Source organism: Meleagris gallopavo, chromosome 4 (genome assembly GCF_000146605.3).
Source record: "Meleagris gallopavo isolate NT-WF06-2002-E0010 breed Aviagen turkey brand Nicholas breeding stock chromosome 4, Turkey_5.1, whole genome shotgun sequence".
In the NCBI taxonomy this organism is placed as follows: Eukaryota; Metazoa; Chordata; class Aves; order Galliformes; family Phasianidae; genus Meleagris; species Meleagris gallopavo.
This window is the reverse complement of record NC_015014.2, coordinates 60,457,754-60,474,753: the sequence shown is the minus strand read 5'-3', so window position 1 is coordinate 60,474,753 and position 17,000 is coordinate 60,457,754. Positions and strand designations below refer to the sequence as shown.

The following is a 17,000-nucleotide window of genomic DNA, read 5'->3' as shown; positions in this document are numbered from 1 at the left end:
AAAAAGCTTAATAAGGCAGTGAACTAATGTGCAAGAACTAATACTGTACTAAATGAAAGGAAAGCAAAAATGGCAAAAAATACCCATTGTAAACACCTCAAGGTTTACAGGGTCTTGGGTTTGGGAAGAGAATAAGAAGGCTAAAGGAACTGGCTGGTTGGACAGGAAAGTGTTTTATCTTCGTGTCTCCATGTTGAATGGGTAACCCATAATACATCTGTGGAAACCTAAAAATTGCTACAAATTGTGTGCCCCTTACCTGTAACAGTCACACTAATCTCTGCTCTGGAGACATTCTTGATGTGGATTAAGTGGAAAAAAATAAGGAATGAAGAGCTGTGGGAATGCTGATAATGCATTTTGGCCAAAGTACATTAAAGCACAGAGTGGTACTTCATACTTCAAATGGTATCCAATAGAAGAGCCACTTTACTAGGAAGTATTTGGATTTGTTTGATAAGTGTCTAATGTCCCAAGACTCCTGTGAGCTTGGGCTTGATTTGAGTACTCCTGGCATACGTCTGCCAGATGTGTGTGCTAGCTTACTTTGAAATAATGCGTTGATAGTATATGTAACAGAACTGGATGTATGTAATATAGTTACAGTACACTGTACCTGTGAAATATACCAGCACTAGCACTGTGTGACCAGGAATACGTTACATACATAGTTAAATTGATCAGATTTGGTGATAGTTGCAAGTCTATCAGTAAACAGTGCAGTCAAGTCAGTATTACCTGTCTTTTTTTTTTTTTTCCTTATGGAACATGAAATTTAATATGCTGGTTGGAAGAAGTTCTGTATATTTTTATGAGAGTTACCTGTCCATGTTATCAGTTCACTGTGTCTCTATTTGTTCAAACAGAAGACACAGGCAAATACTGCTCTGTGCTAAGGATTATACAATTTGCATAGCTAGGCTTTCATGCTGTTGACAAGGCCTCATGTATCACTAGTGGCACAGCAGTGCTTTTTAGAATGATTGCAGTGCACTGAGTGTGCTTCTGGCATCTGAATCCACCTGCTTGGATAAACAGTTTTTAATGTAGTGATAGATTAAGTTCTAAAAGGTCCATACAAAATGGATGTATCTTCTTTATTAAAACTAGTCGCAATCTGGTCTGGGCAACATTGTTTGTTTCTGTGGAGCTGTAGCAGATAAGGTTTTGGTAATACTACAATTTAATTAATTACTTACATTGATAACTTGTTTTGTGATGTCATCTCAGATTTGGTCATCCCTCCTCAGAATATGCATGATCGAAAATTTTCATGGTGCTCACAGCAAGGCTTCAGACTTGTGCTACTGTCACTTCATGGGAGAAAGGGCAAAATCATTGGCTACAGTGAAGAGGAAACAGATTAGAGTGCATTAATCTGCAGCATTGAATATTATGTAGAACCAGAGGATCCAGGTCCTGAAGCTCATGGTGCAAGGAGCAGAGGTAGGATGCTGAAAAGAAGAAGCAGTAGGGATTAAGGAAGGAGTGGGAAATCAAGGTAGGCTTAGAACAGGTGAAAAAAGAACACAACAGCATAAATGAAGAAGAAGCTTTGAAAATAAGTGCTCTGTTATCTGAGATTGCATTTGCTCTTCGTTCCCAGTCCAAAATAGAAGTCAGAAACACAATTCTGGCCCTCTTAAGAGAGAGACATTTCATTGGTGAGCAAGTACCTAGACTGCACGTATTCTGACTGTGGTGTATTGCTGAGTGCTGTTTTGCCAGGGAGCAGCCTTCTTTTAAGCTGAGCCATTTAGAACCCCCCAGAAGAGAGTAATGGCTCAAGTACACATTTGAAAACATAATGGATTTTTTGTGCCACTTGCTGAGCATCTGTTGAGGGCTACCTATTCTATCATCCTGCTGGTAAACCTTGTCGTTTCTACTATTTTAGGCACTGATGTTCCTCTCAGCTTATCGTCAGAGAAGCAGCAATTCTTTTCTACTTGATTTGTGGTCCTGCAAATGAAGAAGAGATCTATAATCTCTCTTCAGTCAAAAATACCACACTTTACAGGAATTTGCTCACATCTATCCCTCTTTTTTCACCACCCACCCTCGGGAGGAAAAAATTAATAAAACTCAGTTTTTTCAGAAGTCAAAAAAATAATCTTTCTTGTGATCTTGAAGAAAATCCCTTCTAATGGGGAAGAGCCCCTTTGTAGAATCTTCTAGGCTTATCCTCAGCAGCAAGGGTTGGTTACAAAAAGTTTTTCTGAAGAGGAACACAATGTTAAGTTAATCAGTTTTGTAAGCTTGCTTTAGCAATAGCAAGTAACATTTAGAGTGAAGAAATTGTTTACTTGCCATTGTACAGTTCCTAACTGTACAAGCAAGTATTTTGTACAAGCTGGTGTTGCCTGTTGCCTTCAGGAGAAGGCTTGTAAATACTTGGTTCAGTCAATGAAAACAGATTGTTACAATTAAGTTCTGAAATTTTATTCACTGGGAAAAAGAACAAATAAAAAAATACTGATGCTAATTAAAAAAAAAAGATGGTGGCAAGCAAGTGCAACTCTTAGTACTCTGATTACTCTAAACTTTTCACACAGTTTTCAAAATAATCTTAGTCTTGTGTAAATGCATACTAAGTCTCTATATAATCATTGTTCTGTCCTGCAAGCATGAAGAAATGTTCATGCACTGCTTTAAAAATACCTTGTTGGTCAGCTTTGCCAGCTGACAGGTTAACTGGAATCGTTGTAACATTAATGAAGATCTTCAGGTGCTTTTAAAATTAAAGTGGTCTCTCTGTACTGAAGTTTTTCCTTTTCTTGGTCTTCTAGACATTTCTAAGACTGCTATATTGTTAGAAAGTTTTGGTATAATGATTTTCAGTTATCTACTAGCAACTCTAGTAATCTTTGGGAATTTGCTGGATAGAGCTGGTTTATAACAAATATTGGCAAATCCACAATGCAATTTTCAGTTGTATGTTGTTTTTTTTTTCTAAAAGTAAATTGTGTTTAGTAGTCCTTTAGTAACCTTTCATTATTTTAATGCAGTGAAGAATGGTCACAGTGTAATGCATGACAGAGTATGTCATATGATTTTATTCCTATTTGATATTCTGGTTTGTTCTCTTATACAGGTAGTAGGAATAAGCATGCTCCAGGTTTTCAGCTGAATGTGTTATAACTGCTCATCTTCTAGTATTATGTCTAATTCTGACCTGAAAACAGGAATTTTAAGGCCTTTGACCTTAAAATTGGTGAGAGAATGGAGAGGACTTAAAAGTTACAGGAAAAAAAACAACCAGTAGCCATCTATTAGCTTTTTAATATCAGCTGAAACCTGATTTGTAGATAATAAATGTAGCTTTTGTGCATGTTCTCTTACTGTAAATTTGTGTACCTGAGAAATGACTTTAAGAAAACGTTTAGATAAAACAGAAATGGTATTTCATGTGATGTTTGTTGTTGATTGTTTACTCTGTTCACTCCCTTTGACCAAATTGGAAAGAATGGACTGCGCCATTATTTCTGACACACAAGAAAAACATCTCTGAAATTGAAGCAGCTGTGGAAGAAGTGAATAATAAATATCACATAATTGATGGTGGCCTGGACAGTAAAGAAAGAACGTGACGTGCAGGCAAACTGTTTGGCTCATGACTCCTGTCAGATGACAGACCTTTAAGTAATTAATAAAACCACTTCAATTGTTGCAAAATAATTTGCCTTACATAAAACCTGTGTTTTACTATGAAAGTACATACAAAGCCACTACCAGGACATATCATTGTTCCGTTAAAATATCTAGAGACCTTTTTCTGGTAAGTCATATTCCCTTTTGCTTACTGAAAACTATTTGTTCACAGGCCAAAATACCGTGTTTATTCAGCAGACTTCTTGGCTCTCATGTTTTTTCCTCTTCATTAGAGAAAATGGTACTTGTTGGGTCACCAGACAGTCAATATGGGACGCTACTAGCTTAAGCTCATTAGCAGCTATTACTGTATGGTGCTATTGTCCTGCCTTTCCCTCCCCTCCCCCGAGCTTCCTTTTCTATACAGTGTCATCTAGAAAAAGATAAGGGATTGCTTTTGTTTCTGTGCGATATGTCTGTCTAAGAATGAAGTTATTTTAACCACAAAACCTATTCATATGCTGAGCTGCTTCAGGATCTTACTCTTACAACTCTGATCAGCCAGATCTTTTCTGTGATTTATATTACTCCATTCTTTCATGTCCTGAATTCTAGCTCTCCTTGCTTTAATTCTAAGCTCACAGTACCGCCTGTAACTTTATTTTTCTTCCTTTTCTTCATCTCTGCTCTACTGTCCTCTTTTCACAAAATGCTCAGTCCTTTTTGTTTATGGTATCATGCTACCATAAAATTAAGACCACAAAAATTGTGCAAAATCTTACTAGCTTCAAATTTGCCATTCTTTCCCAAGGCCCTCTGTTATTCCTGTGAGTGCAGATTTCCTGGTTTCATCATTTTAACAGAATTCCACAGCATAATTTCTATTTCAAGATAAGGACTGAGAGATGTGTCAAGAGAATTGACCGTTTCCCTCTCTTCCATTGGGTTGTCCTAGAAATGATGACTGCCCTGCAAGTTGCTTTCTACAAGTCTCATCTCCATCATGGGGCTACTTGACTTTAGGTACCCATAGCTTTGTGTTTTACCATTATTCTACCTCTACACCTCTTTTCGTTTGACTCAGTTGTTCTTTGTACAATCACAGACTATTTCTCGTGTTCTAAAGTCTGCGTGCTGCCAGTTGTGATGGTCTTTCTGACTCAGATTGTGGTCTTTGCATTCATCTTCGCATTTACTGTAGACCTGGCTGCAAAGACCTTCCTTTTACCAGTCATGCACCTGGAATTCTTCTCTCTTTAGGCTCCTGCAATTTGAGGAGTCCTTTTCAGTGCATTCAGCTTTTCAAAGTGTTCCATGTTACTGGGAGTCATTAACCAAACCTTTACTCTGCAACTGTCACTTCTGCAGCTCATCCAGTTTGTTATACTGAGGGCACTAATCAAATCAGACCGTATTATTATTAGTTCTTGCTTTTTTTGTTTTCCTGGTCTGCCTCAAGCTTGATGGCTTTCTAGTTTAAGGAAATAAGTAGTAAAAATAAGAGTTATTATTAAGCAGGAATAAAAAGAATACTGGTAGAATTACAGATGGAAAACAACGGCGTTACAAAATGCAGACATCTTGATTCAGAAATCCAGAGCCTGGTAAGCCAGTTAATGGAGCCACTTATTTATTTACTTACTTAGTTACTGCTTAGTTCATGGATTTGGAGTAGTTGCACAAGACGTTTTTGGTGCTGGTCATGTTATGAGAAGCTGTGGTCTGCAGCATTCCTGTTGGGCAAGGAAGCAGCACGCTGTGGCATTTGGTGCTCTGGCCCATCCGGAGAGCCACTGGGGGGCGTCCACAGCCACAAAAAAGGGAGCACCAGGTTCACAGCTGCTCAGGCTGTGTAGGCTTATTTTTTTAGATAGATTGAATGTAGAAGCCAAGATCAAATCTCTAGTTTGCTTTCTGGTTTACTCTATCAAGAATCTGGGGGATTTTCTAAAAATTCAGTGTTTTAGGGATTTTTTGTTGTTGTTGTTGTTGTTGTTGTGTTGTTTTGTGTTCTTTTATTTTAAAGATATTTTGCTGTCATCTGTGTAACTGGAAGCCTCACACATTCTGCAATGGGCTGGTCTTTCTGCTAAGATTTATTGCATTTGTCATCAGTGGTTACTTAAATGTGATTTCAGTTAAATCTGCTAAAATTACAGTTTGAAATGTCATATTATTAATTGGATTGAGAATCTTTTTAAAAATCATCCATGTTTTCCATGTTTTTGGAGAAGATCTTGCAAAATTGCATGAGTTCTGTTTTGATTTAGTGAGTTATTTGTTTTGCTCTGGTGAAGTTTAGGTTTTCCATTTACTTCTGATTCTTCTCTGAAAACAGTTAATACCTTTGACTAGTTTCTACTCATACTATCAGAGATTTTACTGTTAATTCACACTTCACCTGACTAAAAAAACCTTTTCTCCCTTGGGTTCAGGTGCACTTGCTCTTCCTTACTTTGTTAATGCCAGATTTTCAGGCTTCTTGGACTTTATCATACATGAAATGGGTTACCTTAAGCATAGATATGATGATTATTGTCCTGAGATTTTATAATATTTATGGCAGTGTTTTTCTGTATATCATGTATGCTGGACTTGCTAATGTGGAGAATGTACATATGAATTTTATAAGTGAAAAACGAGCCTGATCTAGGAGGTAATGCCTGCACAAAGGAATATTTCTGCCAGATATCTATGTTTGCTAAGATGGTATAAAGGTGAAATGGGCAGGGCTAGATTTTAGAACACTTGGAAAACCTGCCTAAGGCTGATGATAGAGTAGATTTGTAGATTTGGCTTGTTAGTTTTTTGGGGGTTTTTTTGTTTTTTTTTCTTTTTTTCAAATGTCTGTATGAAAAAAAACATTGTTAGATAATGGAGTTCCAGCTTTTTAATTACAATAACAGCAGTTACCTTGAGAAATTATATTTTGCACAGTGTATCCATGGGCTTGTAGGATGAGCTGGTTCGTACTGGGCTGATGTTTATGAAACAAAACGATGGCCTTTTATTCGTTCTCATAGTCAGAAATCCGTGAGCTATAGTGAAAGACTGAGCTGTGTGGGTGGTTTCCTCAGGATGCTTCCACAGAAAATTGAGGGCCCTGCCTTAGAATGAGGTGGAGAAGTTTGTCGTGCTGCTGTCCATGGTGTGGTACTACGGTAATGCAGCCCTGTGGGGTTTTGCCCTGGCGCAACCTCTTAGATCTGAACTGATAACGTTGTTATAAATAATACTTACTTGTGTCTAAATCTTGATTTAAACAATGTGGTACTTCTGAGTAATTAGTATGGGTAGAACCCTGCTGTAGATCAATAAAAGATTATTAAAATGAAAGCTGTGACTTTGCTCTATGTTTTTGTTTTAATAATACTGGTAATTTATTTTTCTTGGCATTTTACATAAAGCATATTAACACATATTAAAGTATTTTGATAATGAAGTTTCTAAGCAACACTTTTTATTAGTAAAACTTGAATAGATGCATTCTTAATGTTACGCTGTTGGAGACATCTCTATTTAAATACTTAGCAGCTTTTCTCATTTCTGTATTGCTAAAAATATTCTCTGGAATTTTTTTTTTTTGTCTTCATATAGCAGTGTAAGACTGGAAACATCTGGGCTGGATGGACTTTAGCATCAAAAGAAGTTCTCAACTTTTAACTCGAAAAATTAACTACTTAAAAATGAAGCAAGTACCAGAGATCCTTGGAAATACCAATGGGAAAACTCAGAATTGTGAAGTGAATCGTGAGTGTTCTGTCTACCTGGGCAAAGCACAACTTTCTGCCACTCTGCAGGAAGGTGTCATGCAAAAATATAATGGCCACGATGCTCTTCCATTCATCCCAGCTGATAAGTTGAAAGATCTGACTTCTCGTGTGTTCAATGGTGAATCCGGGGCCCAGGATGCCAAGCTACGCTTTGAACCCCAGGAAATAAAAGGAGTTGGAACACCACCAAACACTACTCCTATCAAGAATGGTTCTCCAGAAATCAAGCTGAAAATCACTAAAACCTACATGAATGGAAAACCTCTGTTTGAATCTTCCATTTGTGGAGACAATGGTGCAGATGTGTCACAGTCAGAGGAAAATGAACAAAAACCAACAAACAAGGAGAGGAGAAACAGAAAAAGAAGCATAAAATATGACTCCTTACTTGAGCAGGGTCTTGTTGAAGCAGCGTTGGTGTCAAAGACTTCAAGCTCCCCTGAAAATAAGGTACTTTTAAAAAACGTTTTCTTCTGTTACATTTGTTTGTTATTATGAACTTCATTTGTTCATGTGTTAATCATTATTTTAAGTGTTTCCATAGGTGCTTCACCTGAACAGTTCACTTTCTGTGGTATTCTCAGTGTCCCTACTAAGCATCAATGCGCTGTAGTTCTGGTCCCAATTTTTTTGTCTAGATTTGGAGGGCTTTCTAAATCAATTCCAAATAAGTTAAAAAATAGTCTCTATTAAAAATCAGGGCATGTAGTAGTATGGGATGTATGAAAGAGAAGCTTCATCCAGAGATGCAGCCATAGACAGGATGGGAGCCTGGGAGGCCTTGAAATTCACACATAGCCTTTAACTGGATTTGGCAGTTCAGTTGTATTTTTTAAGCTTACTTGTGACCTAGCTAGCTTTGCTTGCTGTTACCTTGTGATTTGTACTAGCTGAAAATGCTAGGTACTTCTATGATGTTATTAATATCTGTGATTCAGCTAGTCTGTTCTTGAATTTTTTTAAACATGGGCGGAATAGAAGCTTCACTTTTTTTTTTTAATCCAATTTACCAAGTTGAAAGTAAGAATGCTGTTAGACTCTTTCCTTCTTCAGTTTTAATTAATTGTCTTCATTTAAAGGAAGGTAGCTTACACTCATTTCATCTCATAGTACAAACCTGCATTGCAGGGATATTTTTGTGTATATTAAGTTTCCTAGGGAGTAATTCACAATAGTGCTGTCTAATGGCAATGGTAAATGGCAATCGGTGCTTTGGCAGGTGATCAGGCTTTTACACACTATAAATGCAAAATGAATGTTAAAGCTATTTTTTCTGCCATCTGAAAGTTTATTAATAAATGTTGACTCTTAGTCTTTATTCACATGCAGAGAAGATCCATGTACACTGCTGCTGGATTACACATTTTATTTACCTTTGTTTGCATTAAAACCACTTAAATGAGCTTACAGATCTGTATAAGCACTCTTCAAAGTATCCAAAATATATTATGGTTTCAATGTATTATTCTTTGAATGATCAGTAACAGTATTTTCAGAGTTTTTATTAAGGAGTTTATTTTCTTTCATTTTATTACAGGGAGTGTTTTAATACTAACTGGCTTATATTTTTCCAAATCACTTCTCAGAGGAAAAAAATTAGGGGTACAGTCAAAAGTTTTAATTCTTCTTTCTGCTCACTGTTAATGAGTGAACTTAAATTGATATAAAAACTGGCATTAACAACTCTATTCTTACACCATTTGTTTATTAAATCGAAAGCAATATTTAGTTTGCCCATCTCAGTAGTTCAGCCTGATCATCCTTTCATACTGGTTGTCAATTAAGGCTGGCCTGTAATGTTTTGTGATGAACAGCTTGTTTAAGATTAAAAGATTGATCTGTGTTCTCTGAGTTGTTCTGTGATGAGAAATTGTCGGGGCAAACAGTGTAAATACATTTCCCAGAACACCAGGGATGATGGCTGGAGAGCAGTGCTGAAGCAGTGGGCTACCAAACTGCCAGAGCAGGGCAACCTACTGCGTGATCACAGCCTTCACAGTGTTACAGCCCTGTTCTTTTCAGAGCACTTGGAATAGCAGCTCAAGCCTCTGGCTCTTTTTCTTGCACTTTAAAGCACAAAGGGCAAACAGATTTGAAGATCACTGGATGGTGTTTTATGATAAAACACCTTAATTGTAAGAAGTCCGGGGCTCTTCTTTCTTTTTCAAGGACAGCTTGCAACCCTACAGGTTTAAACTAAAGGAAGAAAAACCTTACTAGGGAGCATGTTTGTCCACATGTGGACTAGTGATAAAAATGTATTCTCTGTGACAACATCTGTAATATCTTCATTATCAGTGTACTTAAGTTCCAAGCTCCTGCTATAAGTGTTGTTTCATTGCCATTATCCTGAGGCTTAATTAGTGTGTTGTACTGTGCATTTATGTTCTTGGTTGTGGTCGCAAAGCAGAAGTTGGAAAAATGTTCGTGGAGTAAAAGCTGATAAATTTTGTTTTTAGGTACCTGTTTATTGTAGGTTACAAGTTAATATAGAACCTGTTTATCTGGTTTTGCTTCTGGACTGCTTTTCTCCCTCGATTTCTTCTTGTCCAGCTCTCATTCTTTTATTCAGCAAAAATGGCCATGGTTCAAATACTGCCTTTTATGTAAGGTAATTATATCTCTGTTTGATGGACATACCAGATTACTATCTTGCTGAGGTGAGAGGCATATCATTTAACAAATGTTCCACTGCTCTGTTGTTGGGCTGCCTTGTTTGGACATTTTTCGTTAACATAAAGGAAAGTTGTTTAAAAATCTATCTGCAAATCTGTTTTCAGTCAGGAATAAATGTGATCTACTCAGCTCTGATGTGAATTAGATTTCTGCTGATATCACAGCTTTTCCCAGGCCTCTGAGGGACAGCTGTAGTGCTTTCACTTTCCCAGTTTGAAGGAGGGGAAGTAAGACAAATCACGGCTCTTCCTTTCCTTCCCTGCCCTCCTGCATCTCACCACTTTCCCTCTACTCCTTTATCTCTCCATCTAAGGAGTTCTTTTTAAAATCCAGGCCTATTTTACTGATGGATTTAATGGTGGGTTTAGAAATTAGCAGCTTCTACTCTGAGAACTACGTTGACACTGGGCTAAGAACACGTTTGACTGAAGGTATTACGTGTGAAGTGTTACATGTTGGATGTTTGAGTCAATGCAAACCCACGGAGTCTGATAGTTAACCACTTTGTAGTGCTGCTCGTGTTAAGTGGCAGAATGCTTCTGTTCTAGATCTTGTCATGGCTGCATTCTCGCAGTGCTAGCAGTTATGGATGGGGACTTCCTAGATTTTTCTCACTCACTGCTTTTGTTAGAGGTGAAATGATTTTCCTCCTTGTTGGAGGAGGATGGCAGAGATTTACTTGATGCTGTAACACAAAGTAATCAAGATTAATCCCTAAATAATTAAGAATTTTTGTACAGGAAATAGAGAAGGTACATATATTTCCAGGTGTTATACTGGTGATCCCTGTGTTGGCCTGCAGTGCTCTGCAGCCCTAGTAAGAGTTCAGTGTACTATACTGGCACATTTGAGCCTGCTCTACACAAGCCAGTTTGGGCCTGGAAGTGGCAGCTTGCCATTTGGCATAGCTTCCTGGCATAACTACCTACCATGGGTGCAGTAGCTCAGAAAAGCAGCAACACTGTGTCCATAACAAACCTGGAAGGTCCACGCTGTTATACTTGCTAGCTTAGAGATTCCAGCTGTGCACGATGGATGTGATCTAAAAGCTGTACCTTTCACAAAGCTTCCTATCCTGTTTTCTTGCTGACCTCATGTAGCATTGTACCAGAAACTTGGCAGTTCATTGCTCTTTCTACTCAGCACAGTCTATAATGATTTTGCAGCAGCTACCTGGGGGCAGCTGCAAGTTGCTGGAGAAATGCCACTAGTCTGTATCTTGTGTTTGTGTTGCTGTTTGTGTTGCTCTGTTCACAGAGGAAAAACTGTACTGGCCAACTTCGTTATATCCAATGACTACATCATGTAATAGTGCTTTTGCCAGTGAATGGTAACGATTTAGAAACCAAGCAAGGGTAGAACAGAAGCAGCCTCAGGATTATCTGCTGTTTTTTACGCTTCTGTGCTTCATGCTGGAAGATGGGCACCACAGCAGGTGTTGCTTTGCTCTGGCCACAGCTTGCATCTAATTAGTAGTGCTGGGCAGAAACCAACAAGTTCCCTCTGTAAGACTGGAGAGCTGATCTCATCAAATAATTGATTATCCTGTTTATTATCCTGTTTATAGCTTTTAGGAGTGGAGAAAATAGCCAGATCCTGAGATGACCTGTTTTGTTTTAAGTACAGGAATAAAAAATGTCAAATAAATAGACCTTTTCCAGGAAGAGGACTTAATTGGTTTTCATCGTCAGTCATTAGGAAATCGTGGTCAACATGCTGTAAAATGTGCAGCTAAACAGCCACATGAATTGGTGTCTGCAGTTGGACTCTGACTTTTTTTTTTTAATAGGCTGTTGTTGAGTTTTCAGAGCCTGTCGTCAGGCAAATGATAAGGCAGGATTCTTGGCTGCTGTCACTAGAATCCCAGTGGATAGGAGTTACCTTAAAATCTCTTCCGGGTGATCCCTTCAGGAGCAAAAGAAATGAATTCTTATGCTTTTTGGAAAGGTTCCATAGTGCTGTTACTCTTTAGCCCTCAGTAAAGGATTATGTTTAGCTACACCTTGAAAATTTGTTTGTTCTCAGCAGCTCACAATGTGCAGCAGTAATTGTTACTTAGGAATTTCTAATCGCTCATTCTTAATGTCTCATAGGAATAGTATTTTAAAGAACTACTTGTATGTTATGTAGCAGCAGAAGCTTGTTTCAGAGGAGATTAGAAGCTATGGGCTGTCTCAGAGTGAATGCAAAATCAATTGCAGAAAGCTGAAGTATTTGTTCAAGGCTTTCCTCTGTACCAGGCTTCTCGTTGTTGTGTACAGAAGTGGTCAAATTAAGTGTGCTTTCTGCAGCAAGCTGTTGTCTCAATACATTTTTTGTGTCTCAGGTGGAAAAAATGTTTTTACATTCACATCTATTCATAAACACGTGAATGGAAGAATCCAAATCAAATATGAAGTAGTCTCTTGATGTGATGACTAAAATGATAATTAAAAATAGCTGTGACAAGTCAGTTGAAGAACCATCTGATTCAGCATCTGAGCTTGGAGGGCAAGGGTCAGCAGAGGGTGCAAAAGAGGCATGGAGCAATGCACTCAGCCCCTGGCAATTTCTAACTCAGGTTTCTAGAGCTCACAGTGATGATTTTGTACTTAGTAGCTGTACATGACTGAATTCATGCAGTAAAACTCTGTTTCTTTTTGAGTCAGTGCAAACTTGTTACATACATGACATTGTGTAATGGAGCAAGATGTGTATGATGTGAAGGGCTGGTTCTTTTTGCTGTGTCTCTTGATGCTTTGATCCCCACTGTCTTCTTTTTGGAGAAATATCAGCCAGAGCAGTATAAGACATTTAAGATACAGTTGTCTTGTGGATGTATACAGTGGCATGATATGTCTCTATATTGTTATCCATATTATAAATAGTGTTTTATATAATATATATCTTAACATTAAAAAATATAATGGCATTTTGTTGTTTCTTGACTGCTTCTGAGCCACTTGTCACAGAAGTACCTAAAAGTCCTTGAGCCAAGTCTTCCACATGTCTAGAGGTATTCTAATAAACTTGTGATTCTTAAACTCCAGATCAGGTACATATGTTTTTCCCTCTGCACCCCACCCACACCTCACCCCCTGGGTCTGACGTAGGATAATGAAAACACCCACACTTGTGTTTTAGTAATCTTTACAGAGCCAGCTTGAACAAGATGGTTTTGATCCTGAGAGCTTTCTTCCTGCTCAGAACCCTGTGATAGTGACCCTGAGCAATGAGAATGTACTGCTTCTAAGCCTGGAGTAATAGTGCAGAGGCTAGCTGTGAAGCAATGCTGTCATATTGCAGTTTTTCAGTGAAATGTGAACCAAAGAGGTGCGTTTTAAGGGAGGAATTGGGTTGTTTTCAGAAATTACCCATTGCTTGCAAGAATAGTTGTGGATCCTGAACTTGCTGAACCCTTTTTCCTTAATCACCCTCCAGCAGCCCAAGAGACTGCTCCATGATAATGTGAACATTGAAGATGTGGGGCTCAGCTTTAAATTTTCTTGTCAATTACATCTGTGCATCTCTGAGCCACCAGCTGAGCTACCAGCTGTGTGGAGGTTGGAACAACCCAGAAGAGCTGACCATTTAGAAAAGAATCTAACTGATTCAAAGAGTGTTACCAAATGCTGCATTGTTTTATATTTGTCATTGGGTATTGTGTTCCAGGATCTGTTTTTATTCATTCTGTTCTTTGGGCATTTGTGGAGCAGGCAGAGTTCTTCTGGAACAACTAAGTTCCCACTGCATCTCAGCAATGAATGGTGTGCCATAACACAACTGAGGTTAATGACATTTTTCATTTGTTTGCTTTGTCTAGCCTTATTCTCAGTCATTGCACTAGTACTGTCACTCAGTAGTGATGCTGTCACTCAACACTCAACATGAACACTGTCATCTCAACATCTTGTCCTCACACTGCACTGGCTGTTAGTAGTTGAAATGACAAGCAATTTGGTTGTTTTCATTGCTTTTCTGTCCAAGATAGGTGAAGCCTTTCTGTTGCTTTACTCAGTTTTCTGCTTAACCGAAATAATGCATGTCTAACTTTTGCATTTAGCTGAGAGTTATATCTCTAGTTCAGTGCTATGCTACTTGGATGGATTTACAGACAGATTTTTGGGAAATGTTAGTGGTATGTACCAGATGTCATTTCTGGCCCCTAAAGCCTCCTTTTGTCAGGAAAGAAAGATGCTTTGTAGTAACTGTTAAAGAAAGTAACAAAAGCAAAACATTTTGATCTGTCTTGGAGTAGTGGTTCAGCCTTCTTTACGAGTTTCCTTCTGGAGTGGATTTCAGATAGGGCACGTGGACTTCAGGATCTTAGGAGTTCTTTGTTCTCAGACACTAATTGTCAGTTTGCCTATTATCACTGTTTAGTTATCATTTTATTTTGAGTAAATAGACCCAATTTGGCTAACGTTTCTGTAACTGCTTTTTGTGAGAGCACTTAAAGGAATTGTTTTATTGAGCATCATAAAATGGACAGCCACTAAAAAATGTAATTTGTCAATAGAAGGAATAAATTCCTTTTTCACATGAAGAGCTCATAAAACTACTCTGGTTTAGAAATCTAGCACAGGAGGCAAAACTGGATCTTGTGCAGACCATTGCCAAGCAAGCCCAGCTACCTTTACATGATGAATCTGTGGCCTCAAGGCACTTAATGATAGAAAAGCTTCATTTTTCTGTTTTTAAAAGAGGGAGGAAGTGGATAAATAATTGTAAATTTGAATGTATGTTCAGGATGCTTTCAACAAACTAAAATAATTTGGGATCTTAAACTTATGGCAATGATAGCACTTTGAATTTGTGCTTTACTATGTTTTACTGCAATGACCAACTTATTTATATGGGATTGGGGTATCCCCGATTGGTGTTTTCAGCACATCTTCATTGCTGAAAATAAGAAGTGTTTCTGAAATATGTTTCATCATTGCCAAATCAAGGTTACGTTTGTTTTTTTTCCCACTTGTCACTGGGCTGATTAACCCACTGATACTCCTGTGTTTAACCTTTACAACTGGAGAACCTGCTAGCTGCATGTAGCAACACAATGGAAATTACTTACCTGGAAACCTCTCTTGCCTGTTTTTATGTGCAGTGTTCAATTTAAAGGCCTACTCTCAAAATCTAAGTAGTATCTGGACTCTGCCATGGACACCCTTTACACCAAATCAGTATTTGTTTTCCTTAAACCTAAACTTTCTTTCAGAAGTGTTCTTATGGCAAGAAAGTATCTGTCTCAACCAGAAGACAGTGTTTGGGAGGTCTGGGGTTTGGTGGTGTTACCTGGGCTTTGGTTTTTCCACGAAGAGCATTAGGATTTTGAACTTCTACCTGTGCTACCTTGGATCTTTGTGAGCTACCAAGAGCATATCTGTTTAACAAAGTGCTTTGGGAAATCTCTTATTTACTCAACCCTATAAGGGTGTTAGAAGAGTGCTAAGAATGGGGGCCCTCATACAGATTCTAATCTGGAACGCATGTGAAAACATTGTGCAAGCAAGGTAACAGAACACATGTGGATGTATCGTTCTGAAATGTGCATTTGTGCTGACATGATTCAATTTTGTTTCTATTATGCTGTGTGAAACCTTAAGGAGAATTCTTCAGAAAAAACTCTTTCCTGTTCTAAACTTCCTCATGGCTCTGTCACGGTGCTTTTCCAGACTTCTGTAGCATCTCATACCCACAGTGTCTTATGTACTGAGATACCATAGTTAAAACTTTTGAGGATTGGCAAATGCTGGAAAAGTTGAGTGTAGGCAGAAATCTTTTTATAATACTTGCTATAAAAGAAAGTTTCATTTGTTCTGATCACGCCATATCTAATTTAAATACTGATTTTTTGGAATGGAACCTTTCAGCAGAAAGCCAGTAGCTTGTGATTTAAGAGGTCATCTAAATGTAAATGTAGAAATTCAGTAAAGCTGCTGAATGAAGCTGCTCTCCACATTTGCAGAAGGATTGAGGGTTGGGAAGTATTCCAGAACTTCGATCTTACTGGGTCTATCTGTGAATGATTGAATCTGTTTCTTTTCAACTCTATACTGTGAAAAAAAAAAAAGATAGTGTCCTAGTTAGTGAAATGCCATGCGAAGATTATTTCTAAACTGCTTGCTCATATAGTGTTTGTGTAAGGGAAGATTGCTGACTTGGATAGACAGATTTGTTTTTAACTGTAAAAACATCTAGAAAACATGCCATCGGCTTGGAACTCGATAATGAGGGAAGCAAAGCCAGAAAAAATAATTGAAATGTCATTGATTTGAAATACAAATTTGATCTTTTATTTTAAAATCCATAATCTAAATTCTGAATCCTCGTCTAAACTTTTTTTGTCTTCTGCTTTCTTTCATCTCAGAAGGGAGGATCCTGCATGGTGTCATGAGCTGCTCTAGATGAGTTTGTGGAGAGAAACGGAGGAAAGAGAGCTACTGTAATTGAACTTGTATTTGATTTTTGAAGAGCCTCAGCCATCCCAGCAAAGTTTTTAGGGGATTTACAAGTAGAGCAGAGATTTATTTATTTTTTTCTTGGTTTTCGTACTTGATAGCTTCAGCATATGGTCACATAGAATTAAAAAAAAACAACTGCAGTTGTGCTGGGAAGAATCAAATTTAGTATCTTCAGAGGTGATTCCTCACAGCGTCATGATCTTGACACCCCCTTTTTTTGGGTGCTTAGTAACAGAAGAAAAGATAACTTGGAGATGGTTGTTGTAAAAAACTGATTGTGAATGGTTTTAGTAAAATACCTGTATTGGTATAAAACAGTTAGAAATCTGAAAAGCTAACAAGAGAAGCCCCAATATAGTTTGTTCATCTTGTTTTGATATGAGCTTTTTGTGTCCACTTCCCCTGCAGTCTGTACCTCACTACACAACGTGATGCATATTTTGCAGAAGTACTACAGATGTTTGGAGCAAGGCACAGTTTGCAGACGTGGGTGCAATGGTCTTTTGAGAACTGCAGT

At 38.0% G+C, this 17,000-nt stretch overlaps 1 protein-coding gene across 1 annotated transcript in view; it reads left to right on the top strand.

Annotated features, from left to right (window-relative positions):
• Window positions 1-7,167: 7,167 nt before the first annotated feature.
• The window catches only part of LOC104910851 (histone-lysine N-methyltransferase NSD2-like), a 30,674-nt gene continuing 20,841 nt past the window's right edge, over window positions 7,168-17,000 (top strand). Inside the window, exon 1 of the mRNA XM_010710444.3 lies at window positions 7,168-7,814. Coding sequence (XP_010708746.2) covers window positions 7,218-7,814 — 597 coding nt within the window. The 5' untranslated portion in view covers window positions 7,168-7,217. The remainder of the gene's footprint in view (window positions 7,815-17,000) is intronic.